This window comes from Bubalus bubalis, chromosome X, assembly GCF_019923935.1.
Source record: "Bubalus bubalis isolate 160015118507 breed Murrah chromosome X, NDDB_SH_1, whole genome shotgun sequence".
In the NCBI taxonomy this organism is placed as follows: domain Eukaryota; kingdom Metazoa; phylum Chordata; class Mammalia; order Artiodactyla; family Bovidae; genus Bubalus; species Bubalus bubalis.
Genome location: NC_059181.1, coordinates 10,804,329 through 10,827,393, shown reverse-complemented (window position 1 = coordinate 10,827,393; position 23,065 = coordinate 10,804,329). Strand labels below are relative to the sequence as shown.

Here is a 23,065-nt window from a genome sequence, read left to right as displayed (position 1 = left end):
CGCGGCCCCAGGGCTCGCCGCCCCGGGGCTCGCAGCCCCCACGCAGCTTGCACGCCGCGCCTCCTTTCGCCCCACCCCCTCGCGCCCCCATCCGCCCCCGCGGCCTGCCCTGGGAGCGCCAGGCGAGCCCTCGCGCCTGCGCCTCGCCAACTTCCTGCCGCGGAACGCCCGGCCCACCCTCAAAAGCCCGCCTCCGAACGCCGCGTTAAACCTGCCTGCCGCCAGTCATTGGTCAAAAAGACGAAGCCGTTGGCTCCGAGGCCCGCCCAAGCCACCGCCTCTCACTTTTCCCAGGGCGGATGCGCCTGCGCTCAGCTGCCTGGGCGGGCTGGGAGGCGCGGGTTGAAAAGTCTCGTTCCAAGTTTGGAGAGAGAGAGAAGAGCGCCTCAGACCTCGGTACCCGCAAGCGGGGAGGAGGCAGCAGAGAAGGACGCAGCGTCTGGGGAGCTCCCAGGCTGTAAAACGGAGCTCAGGCTTCGAGAGCTAGAAGTGTGTGACGCGCCTGGGAAAGGCAGGAGCGCTTGTGGTTGGGCTGCTCTTGGCTAGCAGGGGGAGTCCGAGGCGGCGGCGAGGGGCGAACGACCCGACGCAAGATGGCGAGTAAAGAGAGTAAGAGGCCCCGCGGGGCGGCGCGCGGCGGGGGGCGGTGAGCGTGCGAGGCCGCGGCACGCGCCGGCGAAAGGCGCGAATTGGCGTGAGGAGCAGGGGGCGGGGCCGGGCGCGAGGCAGGGCGCGCGCCTCGAGGGGCCTACGCGGGACGGGGCCGCGGCGCGAAGGGTTCCGAGCACTTCCGGAGCCAGGCGCGGGGCCGCGGTTGGGCCCCCTTCCCGCTACCCCCCGCCGTCACCCCCCTCTGGCGGCGGTGCTTGCTCTGCACCCGGGCGGAGGCGGTCTCCGTCGCCGGAAAGCGAGCACCACCTTCCACGCGCGCGCGTCGACCGCCTCGGGGTCGCGGCCCTTGTCCGGGGGATTCTGGAAACCGCCGACTTATGGCTGCCGGCTCGGGTTTCGTGGGAGCTGAGGCCTCTTCTGGTGGGGGATGGGGGGAGCGGGCCGATGCGTTTCTGCTACACGTGGATTCGTCTCGCCGGGTGGGTCGAGGAGCCCCTTTACATACGGGTCGTCATCTTGGAACAGGTGCGAACAGCTGTAACCGGCAAAACAATTGCGATGTCTATGTAATTAATTGCCCAATATTGTATACGCAGGCGGTATTGATTTCAAACTGCAAAAAAATAAGCTTCCTGGTGTTAATATTCTCCTCGCGTTATGGAAGACCAGTGAGTTGGTCGTGTCCAATTTAGTGGTTAAGAGAAAGAGGAGATTAGGTGTGGCCGTCTCGAGGTGACCTCCAGTATAGATTTCGATCCCTTTCAGACACTTAATCGTGTGGGCTTTGTCCAAATTTCAGTGTTTGAAGATACTGTGGAGGAGCGTGTCATCAATGAAGAATATAAAATCTGGAAGAAGAATACACCGTTTCTGTATGACCTGGTTATGACCCATGCTCTTCAGTGGCCGAGTCTTACCGTTCAGTGGCTTCCTGAAGTGACTAAGTAAGGGTTTTTGTCAACTCTTATTTTGCATAAATTTTGCTGTTAACCTGAATCTCCTAGTTTTTCGCGTTTTATACATAGAACATAAGCAAGTAATCGAGTAAGCCTTTGGGTGATGTGGCAGGTGATTTTTATTTTCAAAACTGGTTTATAGGGTGGTTTCTGACGTATAAATGTGGAATTAAAAGGGGGCAGAGAATCTGTTCTGAGATTAAGGATATTTGTAGGATGCACCAGATATATTTGACATTTCTTGAACTTAAATATAGACGCTGGGTTTTCTTTGGACCCCAGACTAATGGATTTCTTTAAAACTCCGTGGGAAAAGTGCACGAATCATAAGTGTATGACTTGATGAATTTTTGCAAAATGAATACCTCCTTGTAACCAGCCCACAAGACGAATACGTTTTAATTGGCAAAGGAGAAAATAATTTCGCAGCAGTTCAACGAAAAGGTGGTGTAGTATGGGATACACTTTGAGGTTGTTGTTGGTCTTCATCTCTTTGTAAAATTTCTCTGGTAATAATTGCTGACATTTGTTGAGCACATCTAAAGAGTTTTATGTCCTATTTGGTTTAATACAACAGTACAATAATTATTTTTTATTATCCTCTTCTTTTTAATCGATGTGGAAATGGGCTGAGATGTTAAGTAACATGCCCCAGATCACACAGCTGTTAAGTGGTGGAGCGGGCTTTGGAATGCAAACCAGGTGGCCCCAGAGTTGAGGCAATCTCTGCACTAGGTTATGGTTCTCATACACTTGCACTTTCCTAGTAAGAACCTGGCCATGTACTTTAAAAACGTATTAAATTTGATTGTTGTGTGTATGTTATTTAATGAGGATTTATTAAACTCTAAAGAAGTTTTGCAACAACTTTTAAAAATAAGAGTAAATTACTTTCATATAAAACTCATATAATGGCCAGATTTTCCATATGTGAACATTGACTTCTATACGGTTAGGGACTTCAGTGGACTTTTCAAAAATCTCAATGTAAATATACAGATGTGGAAAGAGGAGCCAAGAACTAAATAATGGAGACTTCTAAGCGTTGACATTTACAGCTTTGACCATCAAATGCTTAAGGGTATTGAGGTTCTGATGTAGTGCAGTATGGGCATTTGACTGTGTCTTCCTATTAAGCAGATTTAAAACTTAAACAACTTAATTTACATTTTCTTGAATCTTTTTGATCTTTGACAGTAGAAAAGAGCCCAGGCTTTAAGGTTAGAGATCTGAATTTGAATCCTGCCCCTTGCTTCTTAGCTTTGTGAATTAGGACAAAATGATCAGTCTCTATCCTGAAATAGTCTGGTCTGTAAATGGAGATGCTGAGAGTTCTCACAGCCTTCATGTAAGGAAATAAATAAGATCACACATGTTAAAATGCTGGCACAGAATGAGTACACAGTAAGTGGTGACTGATGGTAATTCTCCCACCCTTTCCTATTCAGAAATAAGTTGTTAGGGTGGAATAGCTCTGTTTCCATTTGTATTTCAATGAAAGCTGCTTACTGAAATCTTTTTAAAGATTTCACATTACCTATTATGTTTTTTGTGTAAAAGATTTTAAAGAGAATAGATCTGTGTGTTCTCAGCCCAGATACTACTTTTATATTAACACTTAGGAACTTAACAGAAAATACATTATATATTCCATGGGGTTCTTTGCATACAAAGAAGTGGGATCTGGTTGTGGGATGGGCAGTGGCTCTGGGAGTGCAAGAAAATGCCAGCCAGCCTGCATTCTTGTGTGTGGAAGACGGCTGAGTGGTGCTTTGCAGGTTTCTGTTTGGACTATGAAGGGACTGTGATTGTGTTTTGTCACTATGTAGGACAGTAGAAATGTTGGACACTCTTACAGCCTGGTTCTTTGAGAGGTAGGCCCTACTCAACCTCATCTGGCTGGTCTTCTGTATACATACAACATGCTTCCAAAGGATTACTTGCACTTTCTGAGCTGTTGCCCTTAAATTCAGTTAGGTGATCATCCAAATAATTGATTTGGCTCTTTAAATTTTTATTTAGGTATCTCTAAGAAACTGTTTTTCAAAACCAGTAGATCATTACTTCATATGTCTTATTGAATAATTTCTTAAACATATTGAGACTTAGGCTCTACCTAAAAATCTATGTATGCATTCAAATTCACATGATACAAAGCTGCATAGAGTGAAAACTAAGTTCCCCTTCCACATCCTCTGTTCTCCTGGTTGCCTTACCCAGAGCAGAAACAGTCATTTGTGATTTCTTATCCATTCTGCCAGCATGAAGAAGTACATGCTATGTCCCTCCGTCCTCTTTTTCTGTTAGGAAGTTGTTGACTTGACTTTGGATCTTAGTTCCCCAACCAGAGATCGAACTAGCCCTGCAGTGGAAGCTTGGAGTTTTCTAACCACTGAACCACCAGGGAAGTCTCTGTTCACTTGATTTTTTAAAGTAGTTTATATTGGAGACTTTTTTCCTATAAGCATGCTTAGATATATGCTCTTTTGTTTTAAGGGCTCGGTAGAATTCCTTTATGGATATACCACTGTAACTTATGTCACCAGTTCCTTATTGATGGATATTTGTTTTCAGTCTTTGGCTATTTCAGGCATTACTACCAAGAATAACCTTGTGATGATAATCTGTGATTGTCAGGTGAATTTCTCAGCAGTGGAGTCTTAAGTGGTCAAAGAATTCTGGCACTGAAAATGGACAAGGTCTTTTATAATGAGTGCTTCTGCAGCCTTAGGTACATTCAGTATTCGAAGAAAGCAGTGAGATATTGATGGGCTCAGAAAAGTAGGCTTGTTTTTCGATGATGAAGATGAAGGAATTTGTAATAAAAAGAAAAATCCTTATACGATAATGGAGTCAGAGGAAACTGGAATAACTGAATTTTGGTGTCAAAAGGAGCTTTTCAGACCCTCCAGTCCATGTTGTAATTCTACTCCTTAAAAAGGTCATATGATGAACTGACGTGTTTGACCGTAACTTTACCTGTAGGTCTTAGAATTTTCTACTTAACGCCATAAAAAACAAGTCACTTTTCTTCCTTTTATGTCAGCCCTAATATTGCTTTGTGGTGCCTCCTTTCTCTCAAGTATTCCTATTTCTTTTCAAATGGTTCTCATGAGATATGTTTAAGTTCCCTTTCACTTCAAGCCACTATTCCCTGTAAAACTTTCATTTTTGCCTAAATCCTTCTAAAATGCATTGCCTAGAGCCTAATTTTCTAAGTGTGGTTTTTCCAGTTACAAATTAGTAAATGAATGCCCATGTGTATTGCCTCTTCCTACCCTATATAAGTTCATGTAAGATGAAAGTAATTACATTTTTTGATAACCACATCGTATTCTTGGCCACTGAACACACATCAACTCAGACCCATGTCTTAATTTTTTAAATAGAAGATTCACTTTTTTTATTTTTAAAAATATTTTATTTATTTATTATTTATTTGACTGTGCCAGATCTTGCAGGATCTTTGATCTTCATTGCAGTCTGTGGGATCTTTAGTTGTGGCATGTGGGATCTGATTCCCTGACCAGGGGTGGAATTTGGGCCTCCTGCATTGAGAGTGTACAGTCTTAGCCATTAGACCACTAGGGAAGTTCCCATGTCCTTTTTCAAATGAACTCCTATTGCTTAGCCATGGCTGCCTTATTCTGTTCTTGGAGTTTTTGTGTATTTACTGCTCTTTCATACCCTAAGCCCAATCTTGGTAAAATTTAATCTTGTATTTTTTAGTTATTACTAAATTATATGCCTGGAAGTAATTCACAAACCTTTATTCTAAACCAATGAATCCTTTGTACAGCTGGAATTTAGAAACAGATAGTCTAGGTTTGTTTTTTTTTTTTAATGTTGGGGCTCAGAGCCTTCCTTCTCAGCCTGCCTTACTGATGTGGAACCATGGGACACAGGTGAAAGTTGTTCTGAATAATACAAATGGGAATGCATTGTTAATAGATACAGATGCAAAGTCATCACTTGGATTAAGTGCCAAGAGGCATCAGTGGTTTCTTTAGCCACAAGGAGTTACCATAGAATAGGGTAACAAAGAAGACCCTTCCCCTGCAAAAATGGGAATGCCTGTTTTATAAACATTAAGCACCATAAATATAAATAAGGGGTTTTCACATCATGTCATTTTTACTCATAACCTGTTTTTTAGGTGAAGAAATTGAGACCCACGGGGAAGTTGTCATTTAAGGAATCACATATAACTAATTTTAGTTTGAGCCAGGGCTTAAACCCAGTTTTTCTTGACTCAGCACTTTATTTTGTCCATTCTGCCTTTTTACCTGTTACTGGGAAACCAGAAATACCTAGTGTATTAAAATTGAAGGTTTTTTTTTTAAGGTGAGAAGTCATGATTTATGAATACAGGAGTTGGTGATAGACAGTTTGTTAGCAACTGATTTCTTATAGGATTGTGGTTGGGGGGGGAGTCGAAGTTTTAGTCGCTCAGTCATGTCCGACTCTTTGTGACTCTGTGACCCCTTGGACTGTAGCCAGGCTCCTCTGTCCATGGAATTCTCCAGGCAAGAATACTGGAGAGGGTAGCCATTCCCTCTCCAGGGGGTCTTCTTGACCCAGGGATCAAATCTGGGTCTCCTGCTTTGCAGGCAGATTCTTTACCATGTGAGCCACCAGGGAAGCCCCTTATAAGATTAGTATGACTTATTTTCTTTCCTAAACAGACCGGAAGGAAAGGATTATGCCCTTCATTGGCTAGTGCTGGGGACTCACACATCTGATGAGCAGAATCATCTCGTGGTTGCTCGAGTCCATATTCCGAATGATGATGCGCAGTTTGATGCTTCCCACTGTGACAGTGAAAAGGGTGGTAAGTAATCCATATATTCCAGCATTGGTGTCTGAGGAGTGAGCCTCTAATTATACATTAACTTTATACCAATATCTTTTGGGTAGTTGAACCTCAACTCTGAAATTTTACCTTCACACAATGAGATAAATCTCTCTGCACTGGTACGGAAAGATGTCCAAGATAAATTGAGTAACTGATATGTATGATTATAGTAACAGTTTTGGTAATAGTAAGAATATGTGTTGGTGTGTGCATAGAAAAAAAAGTCAGGCATTTACACCAAATGGTTAATAGCTTTTTTATGAAAGTTGTTGACTCCCTTCCCCCAAACCAAACATAATTCCCCTGTTTGGCATTCCCACAACCACCCAAGTTGATGATTTTGCTAGGAGGACTCAAAAGACTCATCAAATTATACTCAAGGCTAAAGTTTGTTACAATGAGAAATGAACAAAAGCAGCAGGGAAAAGATACATACATCAGGGAGTCTAGGGAGGTCCAGCACAAATCTCATCCAGGGCCACACAGGATGTACTTGGTTTCTGGCAACAAATAACAGGGAGACATGTGGGCTATCTCTGCTCAGGGAAACCCATTTGAGGGTCAGGGTCTCTGTCTGTCTTGGGGGTTGGTTGTATAGGCAAATTATACTGGCAGCCGTGGCAACTGAATCTTGAGACCCCAGTAATGAACTCAGGTGTGTATCGTCGATCTTGATATTTGTACAAAGCCACCCTGACAAACTGGTACAGCATGGTCCATTGCTTCGGGTATACACCACAAAATCAACCCATCAGTGACATAGAGAACATTCTGAGGTCCATGTTCCCAGGAGTTGATCAGGGGTCAGTCATGGTCCCAGTTTCCATCAGAGTGGCGAGGACTAAGCAAGCAGACCTGTTGGATTAGTGCTTCCCCACAACCCCACGTGGTTGTATAGATCTTAACATTGTCCAGTACTTTTTAAAAAATAAAATACTGCTTTATAGCTAAAATCTTGCCAACCCTGCTCCATTCCTCTCTGCTTTCCTTTCCAGAATTCATCACTGTCCTGAAATTAGTGTGCCATTTTCAACTATTTTTATTATTCACACATAATGCTGTACAGTTTGCTTTTTTCATTCAGTTCTCTCTGTGTGTGTACCATGTAAATATGTCTAGTTCATTCTTTTACTGCTGTGTAGTATTCCATTATACTTAAACCCCCATTTATTCTTCTGTCAAGGGGCAGTTGGGTTATATCTCTGTGGATATTTTGTTCTTGGAGCAGTGCTTCAGTGAATATCCTTGCCAAGTCTTCTCGTACTTGTGGGAGAATTTATCTAGTGGAATGGAATTGCTGAGTTGTGTGGTGTATTCATTCTCAACCTAAAATAATATAAAAGTTTTCCAAAATTATTTACTCAGTTTACCACTTTCGCAATTCATAGTCCATTACCCTACAACCTTATGCATTATTTCTGTAAATATTGTTGTAATCAGAAAATTTTTAATGGCTTTTAGTCCTAAGTGAGTGAAAGTCGCTCAGTCGTGTCTGACTCTTTGCCACCACATGGACTATATAGTCCATGGAATTCTCCAGACCAGAATACTGGAGTGGGTAGCCTTTCCCTTCTCCAGGGGATCTTCCCAACCCAGGGATCAAACCCAGGTCTCCTGCATTGCAGGAGGATTCTTTACCAACTGAGCCACAAGGAAAGCCTAAAGTATGTAGTTAATTGGGCTTTCAGCTTAAGAATTAGTCTCTGCATAATAATATGGAGATATTTAGTTATTAGTCACTTGTCCAGTGAATTATATTCTAACAAGTGACTGCAATATTTACTTGACATCAAGCTTTTTAAAATTTTAGTTATGGTTTTGTTTTTTTTTAGTTACAGTATTTTTAATGGATACTATTATTATTAAGATAGTGGTTTTTTCAGACTTTTCCTTTTGAGTTTTAAGAAAGCTCTGTACACAGTAAATCTTACCTGAAAGCCCAGTTCTTATTAAAGGAAACCTGTTGAGTTTGTTTTCACTAAAGGAATTGGGAAGCTTAAGAATCTTTGTAGCAGAAGAGTGAGAGAGAGAGAGTGTCCCACGGTGGTGGGAGGTTGAAAACACAGAAAAAGCGACAGCTTTGGAGCAGGGTCTCAAGAGGTAGCAAGTGGTGGATCAGGAGGGGGTGTTCTTAGAAAGACCGAGGCATTTTCTTTCATTGACACGATGGGAAGGGAAAGTGCACAGAGGGAAATGGGTGATTGCATATGGTTGTGTGAGAGGAGTTGTGTGAAATGGGATATGATTTTCAGCCCCAGAAATAATAAGCAATGGTGTTTGTCATAGAGAGGAAGAATGGCTAATTTTCTTTTTTTTTTTTAATTTGCCTGAGTGACTTGTAGGACCTTAGTTCCCCAACCATGGATCCAACCTGGGCTCCCCCAGTGAAAGCACCAACTGCTAACCACTGGACTGCCAGAGAATTTCCAAGAATGGCTAATTAAGCCTTGGGAGCCAGTGTTGATTATGCATTCCCACATAGCAAGATGTGGCTGAAACTGAGAAAAGGCTTATGGATTTCAGTGTGATTTCACCAGGCCCCAGCTAGTCTATTTTACTTGTTACCTCCCTGGCTCCGTTAAACATTTGAGTTAGTGTTACTTGACCTGAGATACAGAGTGAGAGAAAAAGCAATGTGCAAAGAAGAAGTGACAGGTCAGGAAGAAATAACAGTTATAATGTCAAGCCTCCAAGCTTTTAATGTGTCAGCAACTAATTGGAGTTTTTATCTATGAGCACAGGAAAGAAAATATTCTTGTTTGCTATTTGCTTAGATGTTCTCTACTTATATTCTTTCTGCTATCATCTTACTGCTTCTCCGAAGTTATCATACTTTTTTGTGTGGCTTTGTCACTTTGCTGAGGTCTTTTTAATAAGTATTTAACATACAGTCATATTCCCACACCAGATAGAAAGGTTAGCCCACTCATTTTAGTTTTGGCACTCCACCAGCAGTTGAACCAATGTGCTCAACTGGATTGAGCAGATGTGTTCAAGGATTCTGGTTGAACTGACTTGTGCGTGTCTGTGTCTTGGTGTTGGGTGGAGGTTAGTCAGCATGGGTTTCTGATACGAGGATGTTTTTGACGTTAGACTCAAGGAGTGTTCATGCTCCTGAGGATGAACCTATCTTAAAGAAACCTAAAATACGATTCTAATTTCAGCACTTCCAAATGAGTTGTGTTTGAACTAAAAGGCTGAGGTGTGTTAGTTGCCTGGTTATTTGAATTTTCATGAATAATTACATCATCTTCACAACTGAAAGAAGCCTATTTTTAATTGTTTTAAGTCCAAAATGGAACTGAATTAACTTGCAAGAATAGGTATCAGTATTTTCCAATTCAGATGGACTTGAATAAATTAATTCTAAGGGGCAAATGAACCTATATTTTTCTGTGCTTGCTTGGTCTCACTCTTGCTCTCTTACCAATTTGTGTTATATTCCATCAGATTAAAATCTCAGGTTGATTAAGTGACTTATGAATTTTAATCGTAAGTATATGTGTTTATTTCTTTCTTCTCACATTAGAATTTGGTGGCTTTGGTTCTGTAACAGGAAAAATTGAATGTGAAATTAAAATTAACCATGAAGGAGAAGTAAATCGTGCTCGTTACATGCCGCAGAATCCTCACATCATTGCTACAAAAACACCATCTTCTGATGTGCTGGTTTTTGACTATACGAAGCACCCTGCTAAACCAGGTATGCATTAATAAAGTCAGACCACTGCTTGATCCTTCTTGATTCGAAATAATTGCTTTGATGTCATACAGACTAGTATACTCCAACTTTTAGAGGTTTAGAAATGGTTTCAGGGATCCAAAAACCATGCTCAATTTCAGTGATTTAATGCAGGACCTCACAGCAGGTTATATTCCTGGCTAAGATTTATTACAGCAAAGGATATAGAGCAAAAAAGGAGGAAAAAACTGGCTAAAGTTTGTTATTACAAAGGATACAGAGCAAAAACAAGAGGAGAAAGATACACATCAGACAGAGTCCAGAGAGGTCAGGCGTAGACTTGTGAGTCCTTTTCCACTGGGGCCACACACCACAGGGGTAGAAATGTCTGTCGAGGGAAGCCCATTTGAGTCTCAGTGTCTGGGGTTTTTATGGCAGTCTGGTCACATAGGTATATCCTGCTCTGTGACCAGCCATGGTAAGGGAAACTCCGAAGCCCATTTGAGTCTCAGTGTCTGGGGTTTTTATGGCAGTCTGGTCACATAGGTATATCCTGCTCTGTGACCAGCCATGGTAAGGGAAACTCCGGACCCCAGCAGTGAAGTCAGATGCTTCATGAATCTTGCTCAACAATCCTGCAAGTCTCAACAAGCTGCCACAGCATGCCGCACTGCTCTGGGCGTACACAGCTACATCAGACAGTGACATGAAGAATTTTGTGAGGGTCACATTCCCAGGGGTGACGAGGTCAGTCATGGTTGTAGGCTACTCTGGAGACATGCAAGGACTGAACATCCAGACCTGCTGCTTTCTTCAAAAAATTGTTTTAAAAATTGACTTGGATTGTCACCATGTAAATTTGTGGGCTGGTACAGTTTTCAGTGTTTTGTGTTAGAATGTAGTACTAGGTTTTGCAAAGGAACCAGTCATTTTATTGGTTTACATAGAGTATTTGAAATGTAGCACAGAGAACAGCTTTTCAGGGTGGCTGTGGGTCAGACCAAATCCTTGTTTGTGTGCAGTGCTTTTGTAGGCATTATAATAAATGTTAAGACTTATTCAGGAGTGAGAATTTGCTCTTAGCAGTTCTGATAAACAGATAATCACTTAGTAATCAATGTTATTTCTTTTTCTTTCTTTTTTCTTTAGACCCAAGTGGAGAGTGTAATCCTGACCTTAGGCTAAGAGGCCACCAAAAGGAAGGCTATGGCCTTTCTTGGAATTCCAATTTGAGTGGACATCTCCTAAGTGCATCTGATGACCATGTGAGAAACCTGTTCTTCCTAATCTACTCATGTACTAAGAGTTAAAGACTGAAGGAGACTAATAGATGAAAGGTTTTCTAAGATAATACTGATTGTTGTGATAACATTTCCACAGGTTTTAGAACATTGGTTATCACACTGCCCTTTTGGAGTCTTAGAATTCCACAAATCTCTTTTGAAGCAGCCATAGAATGGAGGAAAAGTGGGCAAAAGGTGTTCCATTTAAAAGTGGACCTCTGTAATGGAGACTCTTTAAAGCATTTGTAAGGCCTGATTAATACATTTTAGGTTTTTTTTTGTTTTTTACAGTTTTTTTAAGTGTACAATTCTCTGAGTTTTACTTTATTCACAAAGTTGTGACACCATCAACACTAATTAAAAACCATTTTCATTAGATGTCACAAAAAGTAACTCCATATTCATTAAGCAGTCTACTCACTCCTTCCTTCTCCCGGCAACCACTAGTTTACTTTCTATCTCTGTAGATTTGTTTTTTCTTGATATTTCATATAAATGGAATTATTTAGTATGCAACTTTTTCTGTCCGACTGCTTTTACTTAGCATGATGTTTTCAAGGTTCATCCATGTGAGCATATGTCAATACTTGATTTCTTTATGGCTGAACATTACTCCATTATATAGATATACCACAATTCATTTATCAATTGGTAGACATTGGGTTGTTTCCAGTTCGGGCTACTTTGAGTATTGCTACTGTGAACATTTTTGTACAGGTTTTTGTGTAGATAAATGTTTTCATTTCTCTTGGGTAGTCACCTAGGAGTGTAATTACTGGGTCATATGGTAACTTTAAGTTTAGCTATTAAAAGAACTACTAAACTGTTTTCCAAAGCAGCTGTACTACTTCACATCCCTACCACCAATGTACCCATGTTCCAGTTTCTCCATGTCCTCACCAACAGTTGTTATGGTCTGTCATTATTATAACCATTCTGTTCTTGCCTGGAGAATCCCAGGGACGGGGGAGCCTGGTGGGCTGCCATCTATGGGGTCACACAGAGTCGGACACGACTGAAGTGACTTAGCAGCAGTAGCAGCAGCAGTGGGTTTAAAGTGGTATTTCATTGTGATTTTGACTTATATGTACTAATGATGTTGAGCATCTTTTCATGTGCTTGTGGCCATTTCTGTATCATCTTTGGAAAAACTTGTATTGAAATCCTTTGTCCATTTTTAAATTTTTTATGGTTGAATTTTAAGAGTTTGTTTTAAAATATATTCTAGATATGAGTCCTTTATCAGATATGTGATTTAAAAAATTTTTCTCCATTCTTTAGGTTGTCTTTTCACTTTTTTGATGATTTCCTCTGAAACAAAAGTTCAGTTTATGTATTTTTCATCATTTTGGCTTTTGATATCATATCTAAGAAGCCATTACATAATTCAGCATCACAAAGATTTACACCTACGTTTTTTCTAAGAATTCCACAGTTTTAGCTCTTATATTTAGGTCTTTGGTCCATGTTGATATGGTGTGAGGTAGGGGTCCAGCTTCATTTTCTGTGTGTGGATATCCAGGTTTTCCAGCTAATCTTTCCCTATGGAGTTGCCTTGGCATCCTTTAAAGTGTTTTAATAATGAAAAAGTACCACACAGATGCAAAGTGATCATGTTAATTTATTACAGACCAATGTTTGTAACATTCTTGCCACTAACAGCCCCATATTTTCTTTCATGGTTCCCATACTGCAAGCATAGTATTTGGTATGATTCCAAGCACAAGCCAAAAGTAGACTTCTGGAGCTTTTGAAAGTTCATGTAACTTGGCCACAGTTTGCATTTTATGTCAGCCATGTGAAAATAGGTTCCCTTGCCTTCTTGTTAGTATATTCTCATGTATATGTCTGTTAATGGCAATTTCTATTAAGCTTTTTGAAACACTGAAGTAGGTAATTGGCCCAGTCAAAATTGTTTAGTTATAGGCAACAAAAACCAACTTTGGGTGCCTGGGTTTTTTTTTTCCTTTTTCTTTTTTTTTTTGGTAAATTTAAAATTTTCACGACTTTTAGTTTTTATTTTTAAAGATAATCTTCAGGTGGATGTTCTGAGTGATCTTTAAAAAACATCTAGTTTATTTTTTAACAGTAAGTGTATACCCTCTTTACCTGTTTCTTCTGCCCTCTACTCCTGGCAACCACCAGTCTGTTCTTTGTATCTATGAGCTTGTTTTTTTGTTCCTGTTGTTTTTAAGTTTCCATATATAAGCGAGATCATATGGTATTTGTCTTTCCCTAACTTATTTCACTTCGCATGATGCCCTCAAATTTCATGCTGTCATAGATGACAAGATTTCCTCTTTTTATGGCTGAGTAGTATTCCATTGCACACATATAGCACATCTTCATCCATTCATGCACTGATGGACACTTAGGTTGTTTTCATGTCATGGGTACTGTAAAGAATGCCACCATGAACATGGTGCATATATCTTTTCAAATTAGTGTTTGTGTTTTCTTTGTATAAATGTCAAAGTGGGATTGTATCATGTGGTAGTTCTATTTTTACTTTTCTGAAGAACTTCCATAAATACTGGGTTGGGCAAAAAGTTTGTTCAGGTTTTTCCACACCATATAATGAAAAAACCTGAATGAACTTTTTGGCCAACCCTGTATTTTCCTTGGTGGCTGCAAAGAGGGTGCTGACTGATTTAAACAGAAAAGGAATTAATTGTAAGGGCATTGGGTAGGGTAGCTCACAGAATCACTGTGATGGCAAGAAAATGGCCTGGAAAAGAGGAGAGGCCAGGTTGTTGACCCAAATTAGGCCAGTGAGGATATCACTCTTGCCATCCGTGGAAAGTGGATGTAACACTCCCATGCCCCTCTAACCCATCATCAGAACAGATTCTCTGAAAGAAAGCCTTCTTCTGTTTCCCTCAGAGTGGACATAGGATAGTCTCCCACACAGGGAGGATGGGTTATACTCAAGAACTTAATTACTAGTACTTTTTGAGGACAACAGGCTGGGAGTTGCTAGTCATAATTAATAGCTGACGTTTCCTAAGGGCTCCACATAGGCGAGGCATCTTGGTAATTTTCCCAGGATCTTTCTGAGGTGAGGAGCAGGTAATGGCAATAGTTTGACACATTCCACCTTTTCCGTGCATGTAAATTGCGTCCAAGTGTGTAAGTATCAACAGAGACTAAGGGCCACATGTATTGTGTAACAGAAACCCTTTCAGATAATAAAATGATTGATGAAGAGAGGAAGCTGATACTAGTGTCAGTGGAATTAATTTGAATATACCTTAATGGAATTACCTCATACTCCATTGAGATGACAATCACTGCCCTATAGTTTGCAATATTTTTTCATAGAAACTTCAGACTTTTCTCAGCTATTTTTATGACGAGATGTTAAGAAAAGACTCAGACTCTCAAAGCCTGCGGATCTGTAACCTTTGAGGTCTGGGCAGGCCCTGTGGTCTCTTCAGTAGCCTTGTAGGGGTTTCTAGGTTGTTCACCTGTTGCACTTGCTGATGTATGTAGTGGTTTCTGCTGTGAAGTGACAGTTGTCCAAAAGCTTTTACTTTTATTTAAGAGGCATGTTTTAGTTTTAATTCCCAGTTTCCCAGCCCAGCATGAAGTTTTAAGATATGCATTTCAGTTTGGTGGATATTGAACCCCAGGCTCTCTGTGTTGTGTAATCTAGGTGAATTTTAGATACTTGATTGAATGTATGTAGGTAGAAACTCTAACCAGGATGTTTCTTGCCTGCCACCATGCTATCCTCCCATCCCCATTACACTGTATTTTCCTTCCCCTCTGCATCTCAGATTGTGGAAGCTACACCTGTACACTTTTCTGTTTATGAAACTTCACTTTTTTAAAAATAACTTTCATATAGTAAGTAGCTTTGTTTTTAATAAAAGAGTTTTAAATAAGGTGTTAACATTTAAATTCAGTCTCTCATAACTAACTCTTGTTTTGTTCCTTCTTCAGACTGTCTGTCTGTGGGATATTAATGCAGGACCAAAGGAAGGCAAAATTGTGGATGCTAAAGCAATTTTTACCGGCCACTCGGCTGTTGTAGAGGATGTGGCCTGGCACCTGCTGCATGAGTCCTTGTTTGGATCTGTTGCTGATGATCAGAAACTTATGATGTAAGGTGGAAAATTGAGTGGGGTTTTGTTATATGGGTGTCCTGAATGACCATCAGTGATTGTGGTGGCTTTTAAATTGTGTCTTGGGCTTCAAAAAAAGAAAAAGAAACAGCTTTAGTGAGGTATAATTGACATGATAAGCTATAAATAGGTATGGCCTTTTTACGTAAAAGTTACTGTGCTGTATGATTGAACACAACTTTTTATTTAGAAAAAGAAAAAAACAGGTACGTGCACATGAAGAAACATGCTTGGGGCAGTGGTATGTATCAAAATCGGGGATCAGGGTGACTTGCATTGAAGTTGAGGGAGGAGAGTGATTGTGCGTCAAGGCATGGCTACAGGGCTGCATTCAAGCACCTGGAATGCTTTTTATCTCATAAACTAGCATCTGAGGCAAACAAAGCAAAATACTGAATTTGACTAGGCTAGGTTATAGATACCAAACAGTAGTCTCTAGTATTTTGTGCATGCTTGAAATAGTTGGTAATCCAGACAGGAACATAATGAACAAGAAAGCAGAGAGAGCCCTAGTTTGTTCTGCGCAGGTTTAGAGCATATCACCTAGTGGTTGGAAGTCCAGGTTGCCAACTCTGCATGGTTAGTGTCCCTGAAGAGGCAAGTTAGCGAGAGAACAGTGGCATGGCGTGACGCTGATGTGGGCACAAGTGTGGGGGAGAGAGGCGGGGCAGGGTTGAGTGGCCTGCTCTTGTGCTGTGTGCCTTGTACCTTTGTGTTTTAGATGGGACACCAGGTCCAATACCACCTCCAAGCCGAGCCACCTGGTTGATGCGCACACTGCCGAGGTCAATTGCCTGTCCTTCAATCCCTACAGCGAGTTCATTCTCGCAACTGGCTCTGCGGATAAGGTTTCTAAGTTTTTGCATTTTTGGTGTTTACAAACCTAGTTGTCTTTGTTACTACAATATTTTAAAATTCTTACATAAAGTGCAGAAACAAATTCCTTTTCATTTTATTTTTCTTCAGACTGTAGCTTTATGGGATCTGCGTAATTTAAAATTGAAACTCCATACCTTTGAATCTCATAAAGATGAAATTTTCCAGGTATGTGACAGTTTTCTGGTGTCTCTGTCAGATTTTAGTAACTTTTTACTAGAGGGAAGTTTATAAATTTTTTTCTTTTACATAGTGGACTTGGGACATTGGGTTTTTTGTTTTGTTTTTGGCTATGCCATGTGGCTTGTGGGATCTTAGTTCACCAACCAGGGATTGAACCCTGGCAGTGAAAGCCTAGAGTGCTAACCATTGGACCACCAGGGAATTCCCTGGTTTTTTTTTTTGTTTTTTTTTTTTTTTTTAAGCTCCTTGCCTACTGTTTAAGTAAACTAGTGAGAAATAACTTGGAGTTTTCTAGATATTGTTAGTTCAGAAGTAAAGGAACAATTTGCAAAATAGGACCAGTTTAAAAAGTGGAGGTAGTTTCCTGGTAGTCTAGTGGTTAGGACTCAGCACTGGCATTGCTGTGGCCTGGGTTCAATCCCTGGTCATGGAACTGAGATCTCAGAAGCTGAGCAGTACAGCCAAAAATAAGTAAATTAATTTTTTAATGAAATATCTTGTATATAGTTTAAAATAGAGATGTGCATAGGCTAAGGTACACTTCATTGGAAATGTTAAAAGCTTCTGGGATGGTTTGGGGGCTAAGTTTACTGGGAGCCCTAGCAGGAGTTACCCTTGAGGAGTATGACCCTCCCAGGGGTAGGCTGAAGAGATGTGGCATTTAAGAGCACCTGAAGGGACAGCACAAAGAGAGTGAAGGCTTGTAGGCCAAGCAAAGGGTACAGAAGATGAAATGGGAAAATATCTAGGATTAGAACAATAGCCACAAACCCAGTAATGGATGATTCTTTATATTTTCAAATATGTATTGCTAGGTCCACTGGTCTCCACATAACGAAACCATTCTGGCTTCAAGTGGTACTGATCGCCGCCTGAATGTGTGGGATTTAAGGTAACTCAGGATCTGGTGACAGAAATTGCATAAATATGCTAATATAGCAGATTATGTAATAATTCATAGACTAGAAGAGCAATGTGCTAACCCCAGTTTAATAAGTCTAAAATTAATCTTCAGTACCTTCCTAAAGAGTGTTCCATAAAATAGAAGTGAATCAGCAAATGGAATGTGAAAAAAACTGATACAAATGTGCGTTTTGATTTTCTTTGTAATTAGGACTGAAGTCAGGGTTAGGGGTGCATGTGTATTTTAACATCCAAACAATGGTATTGAAAAAACTAGCTATAGAAAGGGGTAAAGACATCAGCTGTTTGTGTTCAACATCCATCTGCAGGACTAATCTTTTTCAGTTGTTTTTTCCCCACAGGTATGAGCTCTTCCTGTGGGTTGTGTAACTGCTGAGGATGAGAACAGGATAAGCACAGCCAATGCCATCAGAGCTTTTTGTTCTTCTGGGGCTTCATTATGGAAACAGTTTCTCCCAGTTTTTAAAGTTCTTGACTGCAGGGTTTCTATTCTAAGAATTTCAGACTCTGCTTTTTTTGAGCTTTTAGAGCCATTAATAATGTTGCTGTATTATGTATCTCTCCGTAGAGGTGTTCTTATCTGGAATCTAAATCATAACATTTCCCAAAATAACTGCTTTCCTACCTGTATTGCTTTGAAGTGGACTAAGTTTTTAGACAAGGCGGCCTTAATTACAAAGACAGTATACCCACTTTTCAGTGTATGGAACAGTAAAACTGCTAAACTGCTAATGTTCTGTGTTCTTACGGAAGAAACCCTAGTCATGATAGATGCTTGAAAATGTGAAGAATCTTTAAAACAGACATCTGAGAATATTCTTTTTTACTTGAAAACAAACTAGCAAAGTCCACCTGTGGAATAGGTATCGAGGATGATAATGGTGTGTAACTTGAGTGATTTCACTGTCAGAACTGCTAGCAAATTCTACAAATTGAAGTTCTGGGGGGTTGTGTTTGTTTTTTTCATTGAAATTAAGATAAGAAAAAATTAAAACTTAACCTGTCCTTGGCTTATACATTCCATATTTAAAGTTGTTTTGTTGTCCTACCTTTAGCAGATCTGCAGTATTGGTGTGTAGTTGTATTTCACTCCTGGGATGAAAAAGGGTTTAAGAGTGAAGTGTAGGGATTGGGCATCAGTTCTTCTGTGAATATTTTATATACTTTTCACCTTTTAATCCTAATTCAGTAAACACCTCAGTTAAGATATTGAATGAATTCTAAATTAATGTTTTATTAACAATAATTTCTATTCTGCAGTGTCACTTATGAACAGCTGTTATTACCATTTCCAGAAAGTAAACACCCTGCCCTCCCACCAAATAATTAATACAAAAACTCTAACTGATAACAGTACAGAAGTACATTGCTTTAGGATGGGATTTCTGGGCTGATGCTGGCTTTGCAAACTTTGTTGCTAGAAGAATTTGAATACTGAAGGCATTATGTTTTTTCTCAATAGCAAAATTGGAGAAGAACAATCAGCAGAAGATGCAGAAGATGGGCCTCCAGAACTCCTGGTATATATTGACTTTTTCTTATGCAAGATGAAGTGTCATACGCAGACTGGACTATTTGTCATTGTTTCATGTATTTGAAAAAGGAGTCAGGACGTTCAGATTCTGTCTCTTGAGGATGATTTCAAATTGGAAGTCTTGGAGGTTATTGTGATTTAGTCTGAAAAACCTTGTTTTGTGATGCAGGGCTTCATAAATTTTAAGTCTTTTTTTAGTTAAAGTGTCGTTACCAACTATTTTTACTTTGGTAATAATAGTTTTTTAAATTTTGGTAATACTGGTTTGTTCTTGTTTTGGGGGGGTTTTTGACATTCCCCGACCAGGGATGAAACCCGTGCCCCCTGCATTGGGAGCACAGAGTCTTAACCACTTGACTGCCAGTGAAGTCCCTGGTAACTGTTTTATTGAGATAAAATTTACAGACCATACAGTTCACTATCTAAACACTTCAGTGATTTTTAGTATATTCATAGAGTTGTACAACCATCACAAGTCAATTTTAGAACATTTTTGTCACCTCCGAAAGAAACTGTACCTTTAACCATCACCTCTCAGTCTTCTTTTGTGAGCCCCTGGCTACCACTAACCTACTTTCCGTCTCTCTAGATTTGCCTGTACTAGACATTTCATATGAGAGGAATCACACAGTATGTGGTCTCTTGTGACTGAGTCTTTTTATATATATATATATATCACAGGGAGAGGACAGTGTATAACTTTGTATTTAACCTCTCTTAACAATTTTGTGGTCCTTGAGAAAATTCACTAGGATTTTGCTTTCTGTTTCTTGAGAGTCTGAAATCAAGGGACATTCATATTGATTGTCCTTATAAGAATTTTTTTAATTTTTAAAAAAATTTTATTTTTTGGCATTGCTGTGCAGCATGTGGGATATTAGTTCCCCAACCAGGGATTGAACCTGTGCCCCTGCAGTGAAGCCAGGAGGCTTAACCACTGGACTGCCAGGAAGTCCCAAGAATTGTTTCTTCTGAATCTTAATTCTAAGATATATAAGGCCCTGTGCAGGAAGTAAGATTGCTCCCTTCCGCATTTTTTAGCAAATACCTCGGTTTAGCCCTAATGGGGACTTTGTGGAGTCCTGGAAATTTTTTTCCCCCCAGCCTTGGGGCAGTGTGTCTTGGGAGAGATTGAAGGATGGCTGAGAGGTATGCCTTTCCTTTACTAAGGGGGAGAAGGGAATCCTTCAGGGGGCCACAGAAGAACCAGGAGTCTCCAGGTGTTCCAGTTTCAGGAAAGATAACTTGACATCCTGGAAATGTATTACCTTGAGTATTTTTACCTAACTATATATCTGCTAATAAGGCAGAATTTGAGTGTTGATTGTATTAGGTATGGAAACAGCACTGTGGTCATGAAGGAAAAGGTCATTTCAGGTGATGTAGGCTGAATGAATATTTAGGGGTAAGGTATGCTATCTGCACTTTTTGGTGGCTCAGCCAGTGGTATGTTAACAGTATTTGGGGCATCTAGGTGAAGGTTATCCAACCATTTGTTGTACTGTCACCTTTCTGGAGGGTTTGGAAATGGGCAAAGAGTGGTGGAGGGCTAGATGACCACCCTCCCTCCAGACTGCAGTTCAGCAACCCGTTTCTAGACTGATGCTGTAAAAACTAGCTTCTAACATAAGATATGAAACCAACACTTTTTTGTTCTTATTAACAGTTTATTCATGGAGGACACACTGCCAAGATATCAGATTTTAGTTGGAACCCAAATGAGCCTTGGGTCATTTGCTCAGTGTCTGAGGATAACATCATGCAGATATGGCAAATGGTGAGCTAAAGTGTTTTATTTTTCTTCAGTGACTATCTTGAAGAGATTTTTACTAATGATATAATAGAAATATTTCAAAGTATATCAGTGCATACTACATCAAATATTTATAGAAGGAAAGTCTTAAAAGACCTTTCTGCATTTTAACAAGTCTTTAGTTGAGTGTGCACATGTGGACATTGCACCAGCTCCAGTTTTCATGATTATGACTCTTCATCAACTGGGCTCTCGGCATCATTGCTCCATGTCCAGCGTCTGCTGTCATGCAGTGTATTCACACTGAGATCCTGAGATGCACACTTGACATTTCTGAGACATGGTTTACCAGCCCTTTCATAAGCTTCAGGGCTATCTATTGCTCCATCTAAATGCCTGAAACGCTTTAGGAAAATGCCTTTTTTGGACAACTTAAATAAGTAGTGCATGGTCAGCTAGATATATGTGTGAAATTATACCCTGGCAAATAATTTTTGAGAACGCCGGCCTGCCTTTTCCTCGTGAAATTTATTAAAGTCGGAGAGTAAAACACAAAAAGTAAACTATGAAGTTTACTCTTAAGTGTTTCCACATTTAATTTCCAACATTAAATCACACTGGCCAGTGACACCTAAAATCTGGATAGAACTATTAAATGCTGTTTTTAGACAGTCTTGTAAAATTTTTAGGGAGTTTTACCTCTGATTTTATTTGGTTATTATCTCCAGGCTGAAAATATTTACAATGATGAAGAATCAGATGTCACAACACCGGAACTGGAGGGGCAAGGATCTTAAACCCAAAGTACGAGAAACGTTTCTCTTGAATGTAATGCTACACGAATGCTTGACTTATCAAGCGCAAAAACAGCATTGTATAGTAGGCAGTTGAAGTGGGTGGCATATGGCGTTCTTTACCTTCTGATCCTAGCACTTTCAAGTGAGCTATTGCGTACTGTATCATATTGTAGCTTTTAGGGAAGAATGTTGCTTAAGAAAGATTATCAGCTTTGTTTTAAAATACAAGTAAGCAGGGTACTGCCTTTGATTAACTATAAGTCCTTGTTTTCTTCTCTAAGTGCTTGCTGTTCCCAAATATGCAAGAATAACTTTTACACTTTCTCCCTCCAACACTTCTTGTTTGGCTTTGCAGAAATAAAGTTTTAAAATAAACTTTGTTTTATTATTTTAGACCCTCGGTTTGCGGGGGGGGGGGGGTGATGCGTATGGATGAATGTCCCTTTTTTATGAGGCAGCTACTGGGTATACACTACACGCCGAGAACTTACTGAATTTTCTTTCCAGGGTACACTGTATCCTAATACAAACATGGTGAGAAGTTAGGTGTTTGGTGGTTGATTGGTGAACCTAGAACTACCTAACTTACATGTCATTTGACCCATATGCCATTTGGGCCTTAACTTGGGTGGCTTTAAACAAAAATACAAGCTTGTTTGCTTGTGTGGCAGGTCAGCAGAGGGAACAAACCAGCCTGCAGCTTAGCCCTCAACCTCTTCTGTAAGGCCTGCTAGCTAGGAATAGTCTTTACATTGATTTTTATTTTATTAAAATTTAAAAACAATTTTTTTTGCCATACCACAAGGCAAAATCCCTGGGAGGGACTGGGGGCAGGAGAAGGGGACAACAGAGGATGAGATGGTTGGATGGCATCACTGACTCAATGAACGTGAGTCTGAGTGAACTCTGGGAGTTTGTGATGGACAGGGAGGCCTGGAGTGCTGCGATTCATGGGGTTGTGAAGAGTCAGACATGACTGAGCGACTGAACTGAACAAGGCATGCAGGGTCCTAGTTTCTCAACCAGGGATTAAATCTGGGCCCCAGGCAGTGAAAGTGCTGAGTCTTAACCACTGAACTGCCAGGGAATTCTCTACATTGATTTTTAAAGGTTGTTTGGGAAAAAAGCAGCACACTAATCCTAACCTACTTTTGACTTACAGAAAAAGCTTGCCAACTCCTTATGATTGTGCTTAAATACTTACTTTCATTTTTGTGTGTGTGTGGTTAAATACTTTTGCTCACCATCAACTAAGGTCTTTCCTATGTGCCTCTGTGTACATACACACTCTGCTAGTCAGATAAGTAACACCTTGGAATGTGCTAAGAGTTGGCCAAACTGAAGAAATCCATAGTCCTGGATTTTTAAAGCTTTGACGACAGCTACAGTGCAGAATTTTCCTAGTCCTCTGTTTTAGAGGTTAAAAAAAAAGTCCTAACATGTCTGGCTACAGAAAACTTGTTTTCTGTCCCCAGCCAGAGTG

The 23,065-nt window shown here is 40.3% G+C and overlaps 1 protein-coding gene across 3 annotated transcripts; it reads left to right on the top strand.

Annotated features, from left to right (window-relative positions):
- The first annotated feature begins 252 nt into the window (after positions 1-252).
- RBBP7 (RB binding protein 7, chromatin remodeling factor) lies at positions 253-21,957 on the top strand. 3 transcript variants are annotated; one of them, XM_006041175.3, is made up of 12 exons: positions 253-609; positions 1,412-1,556; positions 6,254-6,399; positions 9,953-10,126; positions 11,255-11,370; positions 15,334-15,494; positions 16,237-16,363; positions 16,482-16,559; positions 17,390-17,466; positions 18,961-19,018; positions 20,699-20,809; positions 21,514-21,957. In XM_006041175.3, exons 1-12 carry the CDS (start codon positions 594-596, stop codon positions 21,580-21,582), a joined length of 1,278 nt encoding a protein of 425 aa, XP_006041237.1. In that variant the 5' UTR covers positions 253-593; the 3' UTR covers positions 21,583-21,957. The 3 variants fall into 3 exon arrangements, with proteins under 3 accessions (XP_006041237.1, XP_006041236.1, XP_006041235.1); XM_006041174.3 differs by lacking the exon at positions 253-609 and adding an exon at positions 849-1,137 and having other exon boundaries at positions 9,980-10,126; XM_006041173.3 differs by lacking the exon at positions 253-609 and adding an exon at positions 860-1,137.
- Positions 21,958-23,065: the final 1,108 nt, after the last annotated feature.

Coding starts and splice junctions, on each gene's coding strand:
- RBBP7 (XM_006041173.3), top strand. CDS start 990: ATGGCTGCCGGCTCGGGTTTCGTGGGAGCTGAGGCCTCTTCTGGTGGG. Junction 10,127..11,254: donor GAAGCACCCTGCTAAACCAG/GTATGCATTAAT, acceptor TTTTTTCTTTAG/ACCCAAGTGGAGAGTGTAAT. Junction 15,495..16,236: donor GATGATCAGAAACTTATGAT/GTAAGGTGGAAA, acceptor TTTGTGTTTTAG/ATGGGACACCAGGTCCAATA.